Here is a 21,667-nt window from a genome sequence, read left to right as displayed (position 1 = left end):
AGTCCAGCCTACAAGACAGCAGAATTTAAGAAATATCAGTTAAAGTTACATCTTACTTGCTCTGTAACTTCTAAAAAGTCTCAAGTCACACTTCGTCTCCTAGATACATTTTTCTTTTTTGGTGAAATTGAGACATTGACTTCCTAGTTTATCTTGTAAGGTTTTTGGAAAGATATTTATGTGAAGACACTGAAAAATATACCTGTATATCCTAGCTATATAGATATACGTATATAGATACACACATTTTTATATGTATACCTATATATTCTAGATATATAGATATGAGAGAGAGGTAATGCCTCCCATTAAAATCTGGAAAACTGTACTTTTATTTTATTTTTCATTTTAGTAGGCAGTCAATCCAGTTAGGCTCAACAAGTTCTGTTTTATAAATATATATTTTATAGATATAATGTCATATTTCATATATGTATGTTACATATATTTAAGTATAAAACTCAAGTCAGGTGTTAGTATTTAATGAACATTATCTGCAGTACATTTTTCTAGTTGTGATCCTTATTTATATTATATCTGGAGTACATTTTTCTAGTAGTATCCCATTGCTAATATTTGTTACTACAAATGGAAGTTCAAGAAAATGAGAAATTGTCACTCCAAGTACATGGTATTATCATATACATACACCTTTGTCAACACAAAAGTATTTCCTATTCCCATTTCCAGATACTAAACCTTATCAGAACAGATCTTTTTCCTCTGACTTTTATTCATTCTCTGTCCAGTCCCTTACTTTGGACCTGGACCTTTTCTGCTGTGATCATTTACTATATATTTATGGGAAGGGAAGTCGTATAGACCATTTCCGTTTTGTAAGAGATATGTTTCTACCTATAGGGGATATAATTCTGCTTTTTCCCATTTTTTCCTAATGAATAAATCTTCAGAGACTCTAATCTCTAATTTAACAAAGAACAGTTTGTGTTGCCGAAGGAGTGAAATTATTGCTTCTGTACCTAATTGGAGTTCTCAGTTCTCAGTTCTTTACTAAATCACTGTATAAATTTTCCTTGTTTTCTTTTTAGGATAAAATATTCTAATAGCATCAAGGAAATGGTTGTACTCTTTGCCACAACAATTTATAGAATTGGACTGAAAGTGCCTCCTGATGAAATGGATACTCGAGTTCCCATGATGACCTGGAGCACATGTGCTTTCACCATCCAGGCAATTGGTAAAGCCTATAAAGGAACTGGTTTGGGGGTTTCACAGAAACAGAATTAATATTGATTAACCATAAATTACTCATTTTTTTCCCTCATGACCCAAAATAGTCTATCTTGTTTGAGGACTATTAATATCTTATTAGATTAGATGGCATGATGTAGTTTGGTTGAGAATCTTTTATATTGATTTTTTTTTTATAGAGGCGTGTTTTATTTATTTATTTGTTTGTTTGTTTGTTTATGCAAGCACTGGGTACAGTCAGAAGTGCGGGAGGGTGAGAGAATTCACCAGAGCCAGAACGGGGAGCAGAGCAGGCAGAAGGACTGAAGTACACTGTTGAGGGGAGCAGTAGGCAACAGGAGAGGTCTGCGCGCCATGTGGGACCCTCCTCCGGTGGCCGGGGAGCAGCCGGGGATCGAACCGGCGCTGCAGAGGCCGCAGGCAGCCTCGCAACCCAGCGCTCAACCGCTGCGCCACTGGGGAGGCCCTATATTGATTTCTTTTAACTATAGTAATGACCAAATGCAACATATGCTAAAAATATTTGAAAGGGATACTTTGAAGCAAGCTATATTCAAAAATGGCAAGTTTCTCACACTAGAAGTTCAAGGAAAAAAGGCAAAGGAATTTAATTAGAGTAACTCAGAAATATCCAGTTATTTCTATTGATCTTATACTTTGAGAGAAGAAGATAAGAAACCTTAGTCACCTGAAAAGGGAAAGGAAAACTAAGCTGACCAAGAGAGTCATATTAGCAGGCAGAAACTAACCAGCTCTGAAGGGACCCCATTGTCAAATTTCTGTCATCCTGAAAGTTTCCTAAAGAAAATTGTAGCAATCAAATAAACAAGATGTATACCTTAAATTTATAGTGTCATATGTCGGTAAAGCTGTTGGGGTGGGATGAGAGAAAGCATAGCAGTAAATAGTTTAGATTTTTAAATTAGCATGAAATACAGTACTATGTGAAAAAGAATAAGATCTATATTTCTTTTATATCTTCTTTGCCCAAGCCAGTTTCAGTCTCCCTTTTGAAAATATATTTTGGTAGTTGTTTTTAATGGAGTCTTCCATTATCTTAATCTAAATATATGTAACAGGACAATATTCCATAATTTGAATTAGTAACATGAATCCATTTATTTTACACAGCCTTCCTGCATACCCACATCAATCTCTGAACAGATTTTAGAAGTTACTTCAAAATCTATTTCACATACACACACACACACAAATCTGTCACACTGAAATTATGGGGAAAAGATAATATACAGGTTTATATTCACTGTGATTAAATAGGAAATAGAAAAAATTCAGTTTAAATAGAATCTGGATAAATTGATAAGAAATGTAAGGCATTTTTGGAATCAAGATCTAATAAGTCTCCTCAGATTTTTATATTTTCCTACCTTTAGGAAGATACACCTTAGAATTAGGAATTTATGTTTAGACTTTAAATATAAAAAAGGTCACACTTTTGCCAAAAAAGAAGTGAGAAAAATCACCAAAGAATAGGGAGGAATCTTCATATGTGATTCTGTAACCTAGTAATTAGATTTTGCTTGACATTGTTTGTTATATTATGTTGTTTACTGCAGTGCTTAGTTTAGTGTACTTAATTCTTGGTGCATAGGCAACTAACTTACCTTATAACCTATGGCTATGGAAAGGGTTATATAGGATGTGTTGTTATAATTAGGAGCAACAGTTCAAGAATCAAAATAAGAAGGTCTTTTATTATTATGTATTTAAAGATAGAGGAAAAAAGGAACTATGTCTTCCACATAGATATGTGAAAATATGTCTGCTGCTAAGGATCAGTGAAAATTAACAGTCAGTTCCCTTGCTGATGCAGTGGAATTTATTTCTGAAACCGTGGTTTTTGATATTTTCAATTTCATCTCTTTGAAATATAGTCTGATTCTTATTTTTTATAATACCTTTAAAAGCAATAAAGTTACTTAAACTTGCCTATGTATTATTTTTAAAGTAAAATAGGTTGTAACTATATATGAACTTTTTTATGTTTTGCATAAAAGAGATACTAAAAGGAAGAAAAATTAATAGAATGCTGTTTATCCCAAGTTTTTTTAAATAGATTATTGCAGGGGCTTTATTATTTATAGTAACAATTTATAAGTGACCTACATTTGCTTCTATAATATTCTGTCACTCAAAAATTTAGAAATTTTGGTATAGACTTAAACATAAAACTTGAAAGAAGTACAAATCATCTGGTCAAAAGTACAATTAGTTAGAGATCATCTAATAGAAACATCTAAAAAAAACTATAGCCATATTCAGGAATTACAATTTTTGCTTTTCTTACTCTTTGAGAAAACCTCTTGGGAGATGAAGGAAAACCTCTGTTTGGAGCACTTCAAAATAGACAGGTATGTATATTCCAATCAGATATGTACAACTCAACGTATGATTTCTTTGAAGGAGTCCACAGTTACTTTATCATTTAAAAAAATCTTTATTCACTCCTTTTTTTTGAAATATCAGAATTCTCGAATAAAAAATAGAGACCTACTTCAGTTTCCTAACATTGTGTACTTTACAGAGTTTACTTAATCTCAGAGTGGTTAAATATAATTCACAGAAAGATTTCAGAGATTTGTTTACTTCATCCCTCCTGTGATGCTAAATCAGAAAACTGATGTCTCTTAAAATTTTCATTATCATTAATTTATATAAAGCAATGATAAGATAAATCATCGTGCTGAATTTAAGAATAAAACTAACCATGGTTCTTTAATGGGCAGATCCTGACACTAGTAGACTATAATCCTGCTTCAGGCCTAGACCTCATAATGTAGATGACCCTGAAAAACAGTGCTCAGTAGCCCAGTGACATTGAAGGAGCAACGAAGGGTCTCCTAGACCACCCCTTTTCTTATCATTTTCCTGACAGCTGGGCCTTGGAGCTCACATTGTGGTTTTCTGCCATCATTTCGGAATTTCTATAAATTCATATATTTTTATGGACCACAATAGAATAAGTTAAGCCAGACATTTAAGAAATTAACTTAGGAAAATGAGTACTTAAATGAGAATTGAAATGATTATAACTTAATACCTCTTTGTTATAGGAAACTAAAATTTGGTGGGGTCATAAAACTTTTGGTAGAAGTATTAAGAATATTGTATTTTATTTGTAAGACTACTAGGTATATAAGAAGTCTGCACCTAATTCTTACAGAAGAAGATTGTTTACAGTGAATGACATAGATCTATCATCTTCCCTTTTTATCTTTCCATTTCTTCCAATTTAGCATAATGGTCTGAAAGCATTAATGCAGTTTGCAGTTGCACAGAGGATTACCTGTCCTCAGGTCCTGATACGGAAACATCTGATCCGTCTCCTATCAGGTAGAATTTTCGCTGAATTATTATGTTATTGTCATTTATATGGTTTTTGGTTTTTTTGCATATCTGACAGTATATTTCAATAGGGAACTGCATACTGCACTAATTTTGAATTCTCACTATAACAGCCTTTGAAAAGAAATAAAAAACCAAAAAATTAGAACAAAGCACTTTACTGTGCCCGTAATACCTACAGTCTTATTTTAAATACTAATATTTTCAAATGTTTTCAACTTGCCTCCCTTATACTCACCTAGGGACTTTACTGAACCTATATCTAGAGCCACTAACATCCCTGTATCCCAGTCTGATTAGACAAAAGGAGCAATTCTATGGGTAATTTAAAAATGTTAATTTTGCTATTGAGTCAAAGTGATGTAGAATTATAGAAATGCTAAGTGTTGTAATTCAGAATGCAGACCCATGTATATACCCTTTTCTTTGAGAGACAGGCTATAATAGCTCATTTTCTTAAATTCTGGCATACTAGAACTTTTCTAAGCCCATGTAGTATTTCTCTATTAATTTTAAAAAGAATTAAAGAGTATTCAATAGTAGAATAACTTTTCTCTCAGTTTGCCTATCTGCATTTCCATTTGGACATTTGATGTCTACGATTGGACTCCTCTCTACCTGTACAGTCAGGGTTTTAAAAGACTGTTTATAAGTATTTGTTCATAAGTTCAGAATGTCACAGGAGGGAGGTTCCAGCTTGCACTTCCCATGTCTATTTCTGCCAACTAAGAGTCAGTCACTCGGTCTTTTTTAAGATTTAAAGCCGGCATAGTTTTCTTCTAGTTGTTCTAGCTGATATTTTCCAAAAAAAATTGACCAACTTCTTTACCTGGAAAGTCTGTTTAGACAAGCAGCTTTCATCCTTGTTTATCCCCTTCAGCTTCTTAAGGAGCTTTTTTTTTTTTTTTACCAACTTTCTGTTCACCCTGATGATGTGGGAATTCCACACCTCCACCCAAGGCTGCTGTTCAAGTTTAGCTTCTGTTCATGCTTAGCTTCTATATTTTCAAATAAAATTGAAGCGATCTCCCAGATTAACTTCATGTTATTGGGAATTTAATATTGATGCTGTTCTCCTAGCAACATACTTTATTTTTCCCTTACTGGTCAATTGTACAGGCCCAGGACTTTGTACATGTTACATGTGCCTGTTTTGTTCCTACTTTAAAGTTTATCCTATTTGCATATTGCTGTTTTGATTTTGTTTTTTAATCTTTTGCTATCTTTATCATTTTAGTCATAATTTGAATGCCTTGTTTTATTAGCAATTCTAATAATCTCCCTACTTTTGTATACATTGCACATTATGGGATTTGTGTAATAAGCACTGAACAGAAACTATGACATCATCAAAGATGGGAGAGACAAATAATACTGCAAAATCTCTAAAGTAACTAACAAAATTGATGTGCTTTTGCTCTATAATATAGCTTTGTGTTTCACTGTATAAAGGCTTGTCATGTGAGCATTTATTAATGGGAGCAACTTTATTTGCAAGATGTTAGGACAGTAAATTATATAACAAGGTATATGATAGGGCCCCTGCCATTGTTAGGCTTGTGACTGAATTAAAGAAGCAGAACCTATAAAAACACACATACAGTAGCACAGTATTGATAGATACTCCAAGAACTGAGACATGGAAGAGATCCAAAGGGTAGGATGTGAATTGCACCTTCAAGAAAGGTTACATCAGGGAAAGTTGAGAGGAACAAAAAGAGCATTCGAAGCACAAGGTACATTTTGAACAGAGATTGAGGAGGTAGGAAATTGTGTGCTAAGTTCAAATGTCACATTTTGTAGGAGTAGTGGTACCTATACATAGAGAAGTATGAAGTTGTTTTGATAAAAACAAAAGGCTTTAAGTGCTCCAGTGAGAAGTTTGAATTTTATTCTTTAGGAATTTGGGGGGCAATAGTATTCAGTGGTTAATTTGATACTGTATGTCAAATTAATGTATGGGTCAGATTGGAGAAAGGAAAAATTATACCTCTCTACTATCATCTGTGTTTATCTGTGTATAGTAGCAGAAATAGGGAAAGAATTCAGATGGTATTCACTGGGGCAAGATTTTGAACTAAAATGAGTAACACAATGATTGTGAGAAAGAGAGAACTCTACAATAGAGAGCTGTTCTGTGTGAAAGATGACAAATACATTTTAATGTGTTATTTTTCAGTAGCTATAAGATATACAATGCTCACTGCTAATTATGTGTTAGGTACTATTATATAATAGGATCTTTTTATACAATCTTATTTCTTCTACCCATCACCCTTCAAGGAAATGATCATTATCCACACTTATAGATGAGAAGACTGAGGCACAGAGAAATGATAGGATATGACCAGGTCATAAACTAGTAAGAGGCAGACCAGTTTTTGCACCCCTGTGTGACCATAAAGCCCATATTAACCCCACTCTATCACAGAGATTTTGCTGAGGTGTTTTAGTGTAAAAGGAAGGACTTAATGATAGATGAAATGAAAATATGAATATCAAAATTAACTTTTGATTTCATATGAATTTTTAAATAAATATATTCAACAGCCAGAAAGAAAAATAATTTTTAACTGCTTATAAAACAAAAATTGATAATAGAGTATTCCACTGGCTGAAAAGTTAAATGGAATTCAGGACAAAGAATTAGCAGTGGTGTTTTGTTTTATATTTTTAGGTTAACTAGCCATTAAGAGTTATTAAAATGTTCTGAGAGCAAAACAATTTATAACACTCAAGAAAAAAGAAAACAGGTATGTAGTGTATGGACATGTTAAATGATACATCAGAAATATTGCAGAAAATTTTTAATATGAGGAAGTAAATTAGTAAGTGACTTGAAAGGACACCAGCTGTTTAATGACAGAGCTTTATGATTACTTTGATTTGTTTTATAAAGTCAATATTATTAGCATTTATTGAATGGTTTCTATATACCATGCTTAGGATAAATGTTAAATGTACATAATGAGCCTCTCAACATTCCTGGATACACTATAGACTTAAATAAGTTAAATCACTTATCCATGACAGTGACAGCCATCGCTAGAACCCATTTCAGACTTGATTCCAAAGTCCACACTTTCAACTTTTTTGTTTTTTTAAAGATTTATTTATTTATGCATACAAGAACTGGGGTACAGGCCAGCGGTGTGGAGGGTAAGAGGATTCACCAGAGATAGAGTGGGGAACAGAACAGGCAGACTGACTGAAAAACACTGCTGAGGCCAGCAGTGGGCAAGACAGAAAAGGTCTGCTGCGCAGTGTGGGCTGCTCCCTGGCTGTCCGGGGATCAAACTCATGCTGCAGTGGCTGCGGATTACTTCATAGGCTGTGTCTTAACCCCTTGTTCCACCAGGGAGGCTCCCACACTGTCAACTTTTATGCTTTTTATTTACAATCTTGGATCTGGGATTAAGAAGCTTACCAAATCTGAAAAGGGCGTTCTATCCCTTGTTTAAAAAACAAAACAAAACAGTTTTATTGAAATATTAATTCTCTCATTTTCATATATACACAGCCCTTACTGTTGTTTTGCATTCCTGATTTCCCTTTTCATGATTTCTGAATCAGTCTCTAAAGACTGATCAAATTAAAAAGTATTCACTTTGGAGCTTTCTGTAATTTTTTTCGGGAGGCACATCTCCATCCTCATCTCACCTACACTGCTTTGCATGTTCTCCCTGCTCCTCTCCCCAAATTTGTTCACGTATTTCATATAACACTGAACATTAAAAAGTATAGTTAATATAAAATAGTGGGAGGGAACATTGTATAAAAGTTACTTTTTTTAATTGTAGTAATACTGGTTTACAACACTATGATTCAGAGGTGCAGGATCAGACTCTTCCAATGTGTTATCACAACCCCCAAGGCAGCCGTTGTCCTCCCTCATAGCCCACTGGATACCCTCCAGTCTCACTTTTCTGCTCACTCAGATTGAACAGTCTCTATTTCAGTTACCCTAATTTATTAATGTTTTTCTCCTAAAGACATTCTAGGAGACTTTTCTCACTTGAACTTATCTTTACATAAGATTTCTATATCTTAAAGGTATAAGATACCGGCTTACCAATTTCTGTATTTTATAACCATTACATTTTTGTTATAGAAGTTTGTAGCTTGCTTTAAATTTAACTACATGGCTATCTTCCTGAGTGAATTATATATTGCATTTATTTTTTTTTTTAGTTGTTCTTCCTAACCTAAAATCAGAAGATACACCTTGCCTTCTATCTGTAGATCTATTTCATGTATTGGTAAGTGTTCAATAAAAAAAAATTTAAGTCCCTCAAGTTTATAAATTGATGTTATCCTCATTCAAATTCATAGTATTTGTTAAAATTTATAATTAAACAGATTATTGGTGTTCCAACTATGTTCCAACCCTTTTGTCCATTCTGTTTTGAAGTAGGTATGCATTTGACTGGCACTATCAAAATTACTTTAAAAATGAAACCAATTTTACTTTTAATAAACCTTGTCCTGGTTAATTATGTTTAGCTGGTGTCTGTACTAGTAAACTTGCCCAGTAATATATTATGCTTCCTAGTGCAGTGCTTAACCCCTTGCACCACAAGGGAGGCCCCCTGTTCTTTTTTTTTCCTAAGATTTATTTATTTATGCATACAAAAACTGGGGTACAGGCCAGAGGTGTGGGGGAGTGAAAGGATTCACCAGAGACAGAGTGGGGAACAGAACAGGCAGACGTACTGAAATACACTGCTGAGGGGAGCAACAGGTGAGTCAGGAGAGGTCTGCTGCGCCATGTGGGTATCCCCTGGTTGGGTATCGAACTTGTGCTGCAGTGGCTGCAGATTGATGGTATGAGCTAGCTTTGGTGATAAGGACCAGAGTATGGACACATCAAAGCTTTTCCCAAACACATATATTATGGATGGCAACTGTTTTATGAGTTTCTTGAAGAGTTTTTTCCAAACAAATTCTCTAGAGAGAACAGTGGTAAGGTTGGGAACATGGAGTATGTGGCTGTGGGGTTAGCCGTTATTCATTATTCAGGCCTCTGTCCAGTAGTTGTCAACACTGACTTTTGAAATCTCTTGGGGAATTTTGAAAAGAATGCTGATCACTGGGCCCTACCCACAGATATTCTGATTTGGTTGGTGTGGGGTTGTATTAGTGTTATTTTATTATTAGTCTTTTTATTAGTGCTATATTAACAACTGCCCAAGTGATTTTAACTTTGAATCTTCTGAACTAACTACAGGGTTGTGAGACCACTATCTAGAACTACAATAAGTAGACCCAGCAAAGGGATAATCTGTTTAATTATGATATTTGTCCTCCATTAATGGTATATTTTTTAAGATGGTCTGTTGAATAATTAGGAGAAATACTGTGGTAACAAACAAGTACTATAGTTACAAACAAAAAACCTACATACACAATGCATCTTTTATTGTTCTTTGCATTTAGTTATGGCAAAATTTGTGTTGGTAATTGTTATAACCCAAGTTGATATCCATTTTCTTTCACAGGTAGGTACTGTGTTAGCATTTCCATCCTTGTATTCGCAAGACAATGTTGAGCTGCAGGCTTCATCGGATAGTTCTTCATATAACCACCTTTATCTCTTCCATTTGATCACTATGGCCCACATACTTCAGATACTTCTAACCATAGATACAGGTAAGTTCCCATTGATTGGTTTTTTTTTTTTTTTTTAAGATTTATTTATTTATTTATACAAGCAGTGGGTATAGTCAGAATTGCGGGAGGGTGAGAGAATTCACCAGAGCCAGAGCGGGGAAAAGAACAGGCAGACTGACAAAGAAATACACTGCTGAGGGGAGCAGCGGGCGGCAGGAGAGGTCTGCGCGCCATGTGGGACCCTCCCTGGCGGCCGGGGATCGAACCGGCGCTGCAGAGGCTGCAGGCAGCTCTGCAGCCCAGCGCTCAACCACTGCGCCACCAGGGGAGGCCCTTCCCATTGATTGTTAACTGGTTAAACAGGTGGGAGAGTTCTGAAAGGGCTAATTAGCTAAACCATTTGAATCTCTAGCAAACTTGTGGCTAGTCTCCCACTAAATGTGGAAACCATTTGAACCTGTTTTTCCTACTTAGCACATTTCCCAGTCTCAAAGCTGGGGTTTAGTCTCTGCAAGGTTTGTCCCTCCCTGAATACTTTCAACCTTTTAATAAACCTGTCTGTGAAACTGTTCTTAATTCTTCCAACTACAATTACAATACTTCATTGATCTTACGGCATTTATCATAAGGTTTCTTGTTTTATCGTTATATCTTATTGTTCTATCCTTTCTCCCTTTTCCTCCATTCCCATTGTAAATTTCTTGACTAGTGAACTCAAGTTTCAAAATCTTCCTTAATAAGCTTCAAATATCTGGCAACTTTTGTTATAGCCAGAAAATAAACATTAAATATTTTTTGAACAAATGTTCATCTGAGGGTGAATAGATGAGTAATATAACATTATAGAATTGTTATAAATTTTATTTTATACTGTTCTTTTTGTTTGTTTGTTTTAAAAGATTTATTTATTTATACATACAAGAGCTGGGGAATAGGCCAGAGGTGTGGGGAGTGAGATGATTCACCAGAGAAAGAGTGGGGAAAGAGAACAGGCAGACGGACTGAAATACACTGCTGAGGGAGCAGTGGGCGAGACAGGAGAGGTCTGCTACGCCATGTGGGTTGCTCCCTTGCTGGCCAGGGATCGAACTCATGCGTCAGAGGTTGCTGATTGCTTCATAGTGTGGTGCTTAACCCCTTGCACCACCAGGGAGGCCCCCATTCTTTTTTTTTTTTAAGATTTATTTATTTATGCATACAAGAACTGGGTTACAGGCCAGAGGTGTGGGGGAGTGAAAGGATTCACCAGAGACAGAGTGGGGAACAGAACAGGCAGATGTACTGAAATACATTTCTGAGGGGAGCAACAGGTGAGTCAGGAGAGGTCTGCTGCGCCATGTGGGTATCCCCTGGTTGGGGATCGAACACGTGCTACAGTGGCTGCGGATAGCTTCATAGGTTGTGTCTTAACCCCTTGTGCCACCCGGGAGTCCCTATACTCTTTGTTTTTTTTTTTTTAAATCTTTTTTTTTTAATCTTTTTTTTTTTTGAGGTTTATTTATTTATACAAGAACCAGGGTACAGGCCAGAGGTGCGGGAGGGTGAGAGGATTCACCAGTGACAGAGCGGGGAACAGAACAGGCAGACTGATGAAATACACTGCTGGAGGAGCAGATGGTGAGACAGGAGAGGTCTGCTTCGCCATATGGGATTCTCGCCTGGCCGGCCAGGATCGAACCCATGCTGCAGAGGCTGCGGACAGCTTCACAGTGCAGCGCTCAACCACCTGCACCACCAGGGAGGCCCTATACTCTGTTCTTAATAGCAAGTGAAGTCTGGTTCTGGGTATCAGTGATAAATAAGGGCTCCTGAAAGCTCATAAAATGTAGAGGACAGGTAATTTAAAATATTATCTAGCAAAACATTATCTAGTAAAATTATATACACATTTACCTTGATCCATCAACCTCCTTCTAGTTCTATCCCAAAAATGTACTGACAAAAATATGAAAGGATACAAGTACAAGATTCTTCGTTGTGGCATTATTTAGAATAGCAGAAATTGTTTAAGCACCTGATGGTATTCCCTATAATGAAATGTTATACAGGTATAAAGAGGAATGGACAAGATCTAATAAAGAAGTGGTCTCTAAGATATATTAAGTTAGGGCCTCCATGGCGGCGCAGCAGGTTGAGCGCTGCGCTGTGAAGCTGTCCGCAGCCTCTACAGTGCGGGTTCGATTCCTTCCCAGCCGGCCAAGGAGAAACCCACGTGGCATGGCAGACTTCTTCTACCTCTCCCGCTGCTCTCCTCAACAGTGTCTTCGGTCCTTCTGCCTGTTCTGTTCCCCGCTCTCTCTGGTGAATTCTATCACCCTCTCGCACCTCTGACCTGTACCCCAGTTCTTGTATAAATAAAGAAATCTCAAAAAAAAACGATATATTAATTTAAAATAGATTATAGAATAATAGTTATACAATACCTTTTGTGTAGGTTATTTTATGTATATATTTTATATGCACTTTTTTTTTTTAAGATTTATTTATACAAGCACTGTATAAATAAGTGCGGGAGGGTGAGAGAATTCACCAGAGCCAGCGTGGAGAGTAGAACAGGCAGACTGACAAAGAAATACACTGCTGAGGGGAGCAGTGGGTTGCAGGAGAGGTCTGAGCGCCAAGTGGGACCCTCGCCCGGTGACCAGGGATCGAACTGGTGTTGCAGAGGCTATGGGCAGCTTCACAACCCAGCGCTTAACTGCTGCGCCACCAGGGAGGCCCTATGCACATATATTCTTACATACATTCATGTTTGCTTCCACTTTTTGTAAGTAAAACACTGGAAGTACAAAGCAAAAGGTAAAAAGGACAGGGCCTCCCTGGTGGCGCAGTGGTTGAGTGCTGGGCTGCAAAGCTGCCTGCAGCCTCTGCAGCGCTGGTTCGATCCCCTGGCCACCGTGTGAGGGTCCCACATGGCGCAACAGACCTCTCCTGCCACCCGCTGTTCCCCTCAGCAGTGTATTTCGTCAGTTTGCCTGTTCTGTTCCCCGCTCTGGCTCTGGTGAATTCTCTCATCACCCTCCCACACATCTGGCCTGTACCCAGTGCTTGCATAAATAAATAAATATATCTTAAAAAAAAAAAAAAAGTAAAAAGGACAGCAATTTGAGCAAAGACGCCTGTGAATCTCTTTTTTAATGCAGTTTTGATTTTAGATCCTTGTATTTTACCTAACTAAAAAAAAAGAGAGAAACATACTTTAAAAAATTGAAAACAGCAAATGAGCCTACCTGTAACAAATATATTGAGAAAATAATTGCTTAAATGACTTTGTTATACAGCATTTCAACTGTATTTTCCTAATAGAGGATATATTGTGACTACAAAAGAACTACCAAGAAAATCTTAAACTAAACACATTATTAGTGGTACTAGTGGTAACTAGTACTGTTATATTGAAATTATTTTAGTTAATTTTGGGGATAAACTATGTAAGGGATTCTTAATGTCGTTGGCTACAAAGATTTTCAGTACAAGAAGGAATATATGTAAGAATAAATTCAGAAAAATAAAGTAAAAATCCAATAATATCTTAAAATCCCATCAGGTTTTTCTGAATACATTAACATATATATTCTAGAATTTATATGGAGAGGTAGAAGACCAGAATAGCCAACTCACATACAAAGAACAGAGTCAAGCAACTGAAACTACCCAGCTTTAAAGTTCTCTGTAAAGTTATAGGAATCTAGACAAAGTATTGGTGAAAGCATAGAAAAATGGAATAGAATAAAAAACCACCAAATAAACACATGTAAATATTGGAAGGAGCAAAGATAATATAGTGGAACAAAGATAGTCTTTTCAACAAATGGTATTGAATTAACCAAACCTACAGTATATAGACAAAACTTTACACCCTTCATAAAAATTAACTAAAAATGTATTGTAGACCTAAATATAAAACATAAAACTATAAAGCTCTCAGAAAAAACACATAGAATAAAACCTAAATGGGTATGTGATGACTTTTTAGATAGAACACCAAAGGCACAATCCATGAAAGAAATATTTGGTGAGCTGGACTTCATTAAGTTAAAAACTTCTGCTCCACAACAGACAATGTCAAGAGAATGAGAAGACAAATCAGAGATAGTATTTGCAAAAGACACACCTGATAAAGGATTATTATTGAAAATATACAAAGAAAATGAACAACCTGGTATTAAACAAACAAAAGACCTGCACAGACACCACACCAAGAAAGATACAGCCAGCAAGTAATCATATGAAAAAATGTGTCATTAGGAAATTTGCAAATTATAGTTAAAATGAGATGCCAACATGGATGGAGCTGGAGGGGATTATGCTCAGTGAAATAAGCAGGAAGGAAAAAGAAAAATATCAGATGGTTTCACTTATAGGAGGAATATAGGGGAACCAAATCAGGGGGGGAAATAATAAAAAGTCAAAACTAGCAGGTAGCTATAAATCAGAGACATTCTGCAGGGGAGCGGAGGAGGGAGATGGATTAAAACAAGGCAGGCCCCCTATGTTTACAGCAGCACTATTTACAATAGCTAAGCTATGGAAACAACGCAGATGCCCAAAAATAGTTGACTGGATCAGAAGATGTGGAACATATACACAATGGAATATTACTCAACAATCAAAAAAGATAAACACATGCAGTTTGCAGCAACATGGATGGAGCTAGAAGGGATCATGCTCAGCGAAATAAGTCAGAAAGAAAAAGAAAAATACCAGATGGTCTCACTCATAGCAGGAATTTAGAAAACCTAAATAAGGGACCAGGAAAAAGACTAATTAATACAAAGTAAAAATCAAAATCTACAAGCAACTATAAACCAGAGATACACTGGGGGGGGGGGGGCAGGGAGAGGAAGGATTAGGGTCAAAATAAGGGGGGGTGCAATTGTATGGGGAATATAACCAAAATGAAAATGCATACATTGGGCAAAAATGAAAAATGATGTAAGAATTGTATAAAATAAAATATTTTTAAAAAAAACAGGCGGCAGGAAGAGCACAAGGGACTATGGTGATGGTTCATGGGTGACTTGGTGGTGGAAATTTTACAGGAGAGGAGAAATCAAACACTACAAAAATGAACTATGATGTAAAATATATATATATATATATATATATATATATATATAAAATAAAACTACAATGAGATATACCCCGTCTATTAGAATGGCCAAAATCTCAAAATCTAAAACATTAACAATAGGAATTTTAATTCTTTACTGACAAGAATGAATTCCACTACATCCTGAAACATAGTTTGGCGGATTTTTTTGCTTTTTAACTCAACATACTGCTACCATACAATCAAGCAATAGCAGTCCTTGTCATTTACTCAACTGAACCAAAAACCTATGTCCATACAAAAAATACACATGCAAGTTTATAGAAGCTTTATTCATAATTGCCAAAACTTGGAAGCAACTAAGATATCCTTTAATGAGTGAATGGATAAATAAACTGTGTTACATCCAAACACTAATATGCCTCAGTGCTGGGAAAAAAAATAACAAACTATCAAGCAATTAAAAGACATAGAGGAATCTTAAATGCATATTACTGAGTCAAGGAAGTCAATCTGAAAAGACTACATACTGTATGATCCCAACTGTATGACAGCCTTGAAAAGGTAAAACTGGAGATGTTACAAAAATCAGTGATTGCCAGGGGGGCCTCCCCCGGTGGCACAGTGGTTGAGCACTGGGCTGCGAAGCTGCCCGCAGCCTCTGCAGCACCGGTTCTATCCTCGACTGCCGGCCAGGGTCCCACATGGTGCGCACTGCACGCCCACTGCTTCCCTCAGCAGTGTATTTCGTCAGTCTGCCTGTTCTGTACCCCGCTCTGGCTCTGGTGAATCCTCTCACCCTCCCACGCTTCTGACTGTACCCAGTGCTTGTATAAATAAATAAATAAATCTTTTAAAAAAATTTAAAAAAAAATCAGTGATTGCCAGAGGTTAGGGGAGAAATGGAGAAACAGGAGTGATATTTAGGGCAGTGAAATTACTTAGCATGATACTATAATAGTGGATACATGTCATTATACATTTGTCAAAACCCACAGATAATACAAGACCAAGGTTGAATCCTAATATAAATAATGGACTTTGTGTAATAATGATATGTCATTGTAGTTTTATCAAATATATCACTCGGGTACGGGAGAGATTGTGGGTGTGTGGGAGCAGTAGGTATATGGGAACTCTGATTTCTGCTCAGTTTAGCTATGAATCTGAAACTGCTTTAAAAATAAAGTTAATTTTTAAAAATCTTGTTACATGGATGTGTCTTTTGTCAAAACTCACCAAATGATGTATTTGATTTTTGTGCATCTCATTGCATCTGAAATTTACCTCAAACAAAAAATAAATATATATTGAATTCTTTAAATTGGAATGATTTAAATATCAATATGAACTCATGATATATTTTCCTCTTTATTAAATAAGTATTTATTTTCTCAAGACATCTTATTTGAAAAGGAAATGAGCAGTATTCATCCAAGGGTAAAAGACTTATGATAATTCTAACTGTGGCCTTTCAGATGAATTAATGTGAAAACAAAGCACTTTTAAATGCTTTTGTAAAATTGAGAGCACTATTCAGGTATGCTGTACCATCTCTCATAGCAGACTGCATGTAGGCATTTTCATTTCCATTTTAATGTAATAAAACTCAAATTTGAGAACTTAAGTGGCTTACCCAGATCTTAACCTAAGTGGGAGAGTTAGCAGTTGCCACAAAGTTTAGGATGATTCTCCTTACGGATAGATTAGCGGAGGGAAATGATGCCACAAACTTTCTGTGTGTCTGTTTGCTTGAGCATGAAGCAGGACAGCAACATACTTCCTTTTTTAGAGGCTGAATTTCTAACACAAGTGATGTGGAACAAGTAGATGATCTCTGTTTACCTAGTCATATTATAAGGAGATAAATTTTTAGCATGTATGTATTTTTTCACAAGTCTGAAATTCTGCCTGTTGGTTTCTCCAACTTATATACTGATAAAGTTTACCTAACAGTTGTATATTTAGAATCAATTATTTATCTTTCAGAATTTCTTTTTCAGGGCTTCCCCTTGCTCAGGTTCAAGAAGAGAGTGAAGAGGCTCGTTCTGCATCTTCTTTCTTGGCAGAAATTTCTCAGTATACAAGTGGGTGAGTCCAGTAGTTCAGACTATTTCAGTGTTGTTTTAATAATTCCACATCTTTGTTCGCTTGTTTGGCAGTATAACTTTTGAACTACTTTAGTTCCAGTTTTAAAAAATCAGTAAGGGCATTTGGAATAATAGCTACTTATTTCTAAGACTGAAACAAGTTTTGATACACCATTACTTTTGTAAACTGTTCTACAAAAAAAAAAATCGGTAAAATGGGATAAAATTTTAACAAATGGCTGCATTTATAATTTAAATATATAAAATATGTTGTCCTTTTAAAGTAACTCATAGTTGATGCATTTAGCTAATTACAGGTTTTTTAAGAATTATGAGTAATATGTGAAATATATTGGCAATTTTGTGATTAACAAATCACAATAGAATTCCTTCGCTGAATTTCACCTGCTATCAGATATACCTTTTTATTTTCATATTCATGAATTTTTTTTTTTTGGTATAGCTACTGAGTATGTATGTTTACAACTGTATTTATTTATAAGATTCTTGAGCTGTGTTAGGTTTATAGAAAAATTGAAGAGAAAGTACAAAAAGTTCCCATTCACTCTTCTACCAACAATTTGTCCTGTTAACTTCTTTCATTAGTACAGTACATTTGTTAAAGCTGGTAAATGAATACTGACACATTGCTGTTAACTGAAGTTCATATTCAGTGTTCACTCTGTGTTATACTACTACAGTATTGTGATATATTTCACTGTTCTACAAATCACCAGTTTTAAAATAGAAATCAAGAAAGAATTTTTTTAGCTAACTTTGCTGCTTTAATTATTTTTTAATATACCTATATGTTATAAACATAATAAATACAAATATAAATGTATTCCACATTTCTTTATGAGGATTTTAATCTCAAAACAAAAAAATCAGGCTTTAACAAGCTTTAAGTTTTATGAAGAATAAACTTCTTTTTAAAGAGTCAAATTTCTTTACATTAGTTTTCTATATGTGAAATTAACGATATTTGATAATTGTACCTCAGTTTTTTAACAAATTGAAAGATTTGTAGTTTTCTTTAGGAAATTATTAGGACATTTAAAGACTGACGTTATAGCAAGTTAAATATTTTGTTTTAAATCTTTAAAAATTTAATGGCTAAAAAATACTGGAGTGCTTAGCTATATTTTTGAAAAACAGTGTGTTTGAAATCTAAGTTTTTAGTCTCATCGGTATTCTGTTCTATTCTGGAATTATTGTCTCTTAGTTGCATTGAGTGTGGTATTCCTGGCTGGTATTTGTGGGTCTCCTTGAAGAATGGCATCATCCCTTACCTTCGCTGTGCTGCATTGTTTTTCCACTATTTATTGGGAGTAACTCCACCTGAAGAACTGTTTACTAGTAAGTAGAAAAATGAAATCACAGAGCAGCAAATGACAGACTTTTTTCCTTAACTTCAACCTTAAGAATAGATGGTAGGGCCTCCCTGGTGGCACAGCGGTTGAGCTCTGTGTTGCGAAGCTGCCCACAGCCTCTCAGCCTCTGCAGCACCGGTTCTATCCTCGGCTGCTCCCCGGCCACCGGAGGAGGGTCCCACATGGCGCGCAGACCTCTCCTGCCGCCCACTGCTCCCCTCAGCAGTGTACTTCGGTCCTTCTGCCTGCTCTGCTCCTCACTCTGGCTCCGGTGAATTCTCTCACCCTCCCGCACTTCTGACTGTACCCAGTGCTTGTATAAATAAATAAATAAATCTTTAAAAAAAAAAAAAAAAAAAGGATGGTGATGGGCCTCCCTGGTGGAGCAAGGGGTTAAGACACAACCTATGAAGCTGTCCGCGGCCACTGTAGCATGAGTTCAATCCCCAGCCAGGGAACTACCCACATGGTGCAGCAGACCTCTCCTGACTCGCCCGCTGCTCCCCTCAGCAATACATTTAAGTCAGTCTGCCTGTTCTGCTCCCCACTCTGTCTTTGGTGAATCCTGTCACCCATCACACCTCTGGCCTGTACTCCAGATCTTGTATGCATAAATAAATAAATCTTTAAAAAATGAAAGAATACAAGGCGATAGCTGGCAAATCAGGTTCTCCATTTCCCACCTCTTACATCAGTGTTCACTCCAAACATGTGTGCCTCTACCCAGGTGTAGGTTAAAGATCAAGCCAAGAACCAGATTTGCCTCATAATCTGGAAAACCTACTCACAGCACTTATCCATGTATAATTTATGTGCTTGAGCTAAAAAAATGCCAGCACAAAGAATGTAACTGATAGGATATGCAAGAAATTAGAAAAAGTGGTTCTCTTAGGGAAGAGAATTGTTTGGCTTAGAAAGAAAAATTGATTACATACTCTGTTGTTTGAATTTTGAACATATATTAAAAAATTAAAATGTTTCTGGGAAAGACCTGTTGCTGTGAACCAAGTCCATGTGTATTTGAGTAAGAGTCTTGTTCTCATTTACTTGCCTTAAATCTAGATTAAAATAAAGAAGACTTACTTGTAGCTCTGTATGTATAAAAATCAGAGCATTTCTGATTTTGAAGAGTCACCAAAATTGCTCAGAGATTTTTCCTTTTGTTCTTTGAAATTAAACTGATAAGGGCAACTTTATCAACTTCTTTATCTGGAACTCAATTCAGTAGAGTTTATTGGATCTCATAGTTGCCAGTACAGATCTGTTATTTGCATTAAAAGAAAAGAATGTATTAATTTATCTGGTCAGTGCTGTAACAGGCAATGAATAAAGTCCTTTCTTTTATTGGGAGGCAAACAAATATAAGCCAACATATAAACACATTTAATGTCAAATGGTAATACATTTGCTACAAAGAAAAATAAAGCAGGTCTTGGCAATAGATAGTGGGTAATTCTTTTAGATAGTTGGAAGGTTTGTGGTTTGTTTGTTTGTTTTTAAAGATTTATTTATTTATTTATACAAGCATTGGGTACAGTCAGAAGCGCGGGAGGGTGAGAGAATTCACCAGAGCCAAAGCGGGAACAGAACAGGCAGACTGACGAAGAAATACACTGCTGAGGGGAGCAGTGGACGGCAGGAGAGGTTTGCACACCATGTGGGATCCTCACCTGGTGGCTGGGGATCAAACTGGGCTGCAGAGGCTGCAGGCAGCTTCACAACCGCTGTGCCACTGGGGAGGCCCTGTTGTTGTTTTTTTACATTTTAAAAGGACAGGTTTATTAGGAAAAGGAGAAAGAAAAAGAGGGGCATTTGCAGAGTCACAGGTGGGCAGGAGAGCTGCTGCTGCTGCTTTGCAAAGGGAAAAGGTTTGTGAAAAGAAACACCTGAATAGTCACAGGCGGGCAGGAGAGCTCAGTCATGGAAGGTTTTTATGTGAGGAGACATTGAGCAAAACGACATTGAGAAAATAAATGGGGCTCTTTTCCCTTTCGTGGCCAGCACTGAAAATACCAGTAGTCAAACGAAGTTTAATCCTTTGTTTGAATTATAATGGGAGCAAGAACCCATATGAAGCATTTCAGTACATTTTCCCACATTCACAGGAAGATTTTGTCTACCTGTTTCCAAAGAGCTGAGACTGAAGTATAGTCCATGCCCATCTGAAAGTATGATGAAGTTGTTTGTGTGAGGACACTATAAAGGGCAGCAAATTGGCAAGGTAGTCCAAGTTCATAGGAAGAAATAATGTCATCTCCACTGAAAGCGTGCAGTAGGAGAGGAAAATGGCACAGCTGTCTGTCCATATGGGCATTCACCCAGCAAGGTGGTTTATCAAAACACTAAAACTGGACAAAGACTCTTAAAAAAAAGATCCCCAAGTGCAAAGCCAAATATCGCCAAATAGGAAAGGAAAAGAACAATATAAGGAAGAAATCATTGAGAAGGTACAAGAATAAAGTAATCTTATCTATAACCTTCATTAAAAACTGTTAAAGAAATGGAGGGATGTGTAGTTAGTTATCTCTGACTAGGAGAGGGAATGGAATAGGGAGAGAAGGGGAGGACAGCTAGAGCAATATCCACCTGCATCCCTCTTATCCAACCAACCCATGACTAATTTAGATAAAAGGCAGTGTTGATGGAGATAAGTGTGGTGTCCCCAATCTGTGGGCCACACTTCCCATAGAGCACAGGCCAGACCTGGATTTTCTCAGTAAAGTCCAGATGTGACTAAAGAGTGCACTTCAGATTTGGGCCCAGCCTGGTACCAGGATTCTGGAGTCAGCTTTCAGCACCCCCACTACACACAAACAACTCAAGCCACCCCTGTACATAGAGATGAAGTACATCATGAGTATCAGGGTGTTACCTGCTCAAGTCACTGAGCCCTGCACAAGGGCTCTTTCAACCCCCAAGATTAGAAGTTTGGAAGGATGGCTTCAAACAGTGGGATGTACCAT

The 21,667-nt window shown here is 36.5% G+C and overlaps 1 protein-coding gene across 1 annotated transcript in view; it reads left to right on the top strand.

Annotated features, from left to right (window-relative positions):
* Positions 1-21,667, top strand: part of UBR1 (ubiquitin protein ligase E3 component n-recognin 1) — a gene marked incomplete at both ends in the record, with an annotated part of 112,708 nt that overhangs the window by 76,240 nt on the left and 14,801 nt on the right. Inside the window, 7 exons of the mRNA XM_084240985.1 lie at positions 1,050-1,198; positions 3,529-3,584; positions 4,470-4,566; positions 8,770-8,837; positions 10,077-10,227; positions 17,245-17,332; positions 18,557-18,690. Coding sequence (XP_084097111.1) covers positions 1,050-1,198; positions 3,529-3,584; positions 4,470-4,566; positions 8,770-8,837; positions 10,077-10,227; positions 17,245-17,332; positions 18,557-18,690 — 743 coding nt within the window. The remainder of the gene's footprint in view (positions 1-1,049; positions 1,199-3,528; positions 3,585-4,469; positions 4,567-8,769; positions 8,838-10,076; positions 10,228-17,244; positions 17,333-18,556; positions 18,691-21,667) is intronic.

The sequence above is a fragment of the Talpa europaea genome (assembly GCF_964194135.1).
Source record: "Talpa europaea genome assembly, chromosome: 8".
NCBI classification, from domain to species: Eukaryota; Metazoa; Chordata; class Mammalia; order Eulipotyphla; family Talpidae; genus Talpa; species Talpa europaea.
The sequence above is the reverse complement of the archived record's forward strand: the minus strand, read 5'-3'. Positions and strand labels throughout refer to the sequence as shown.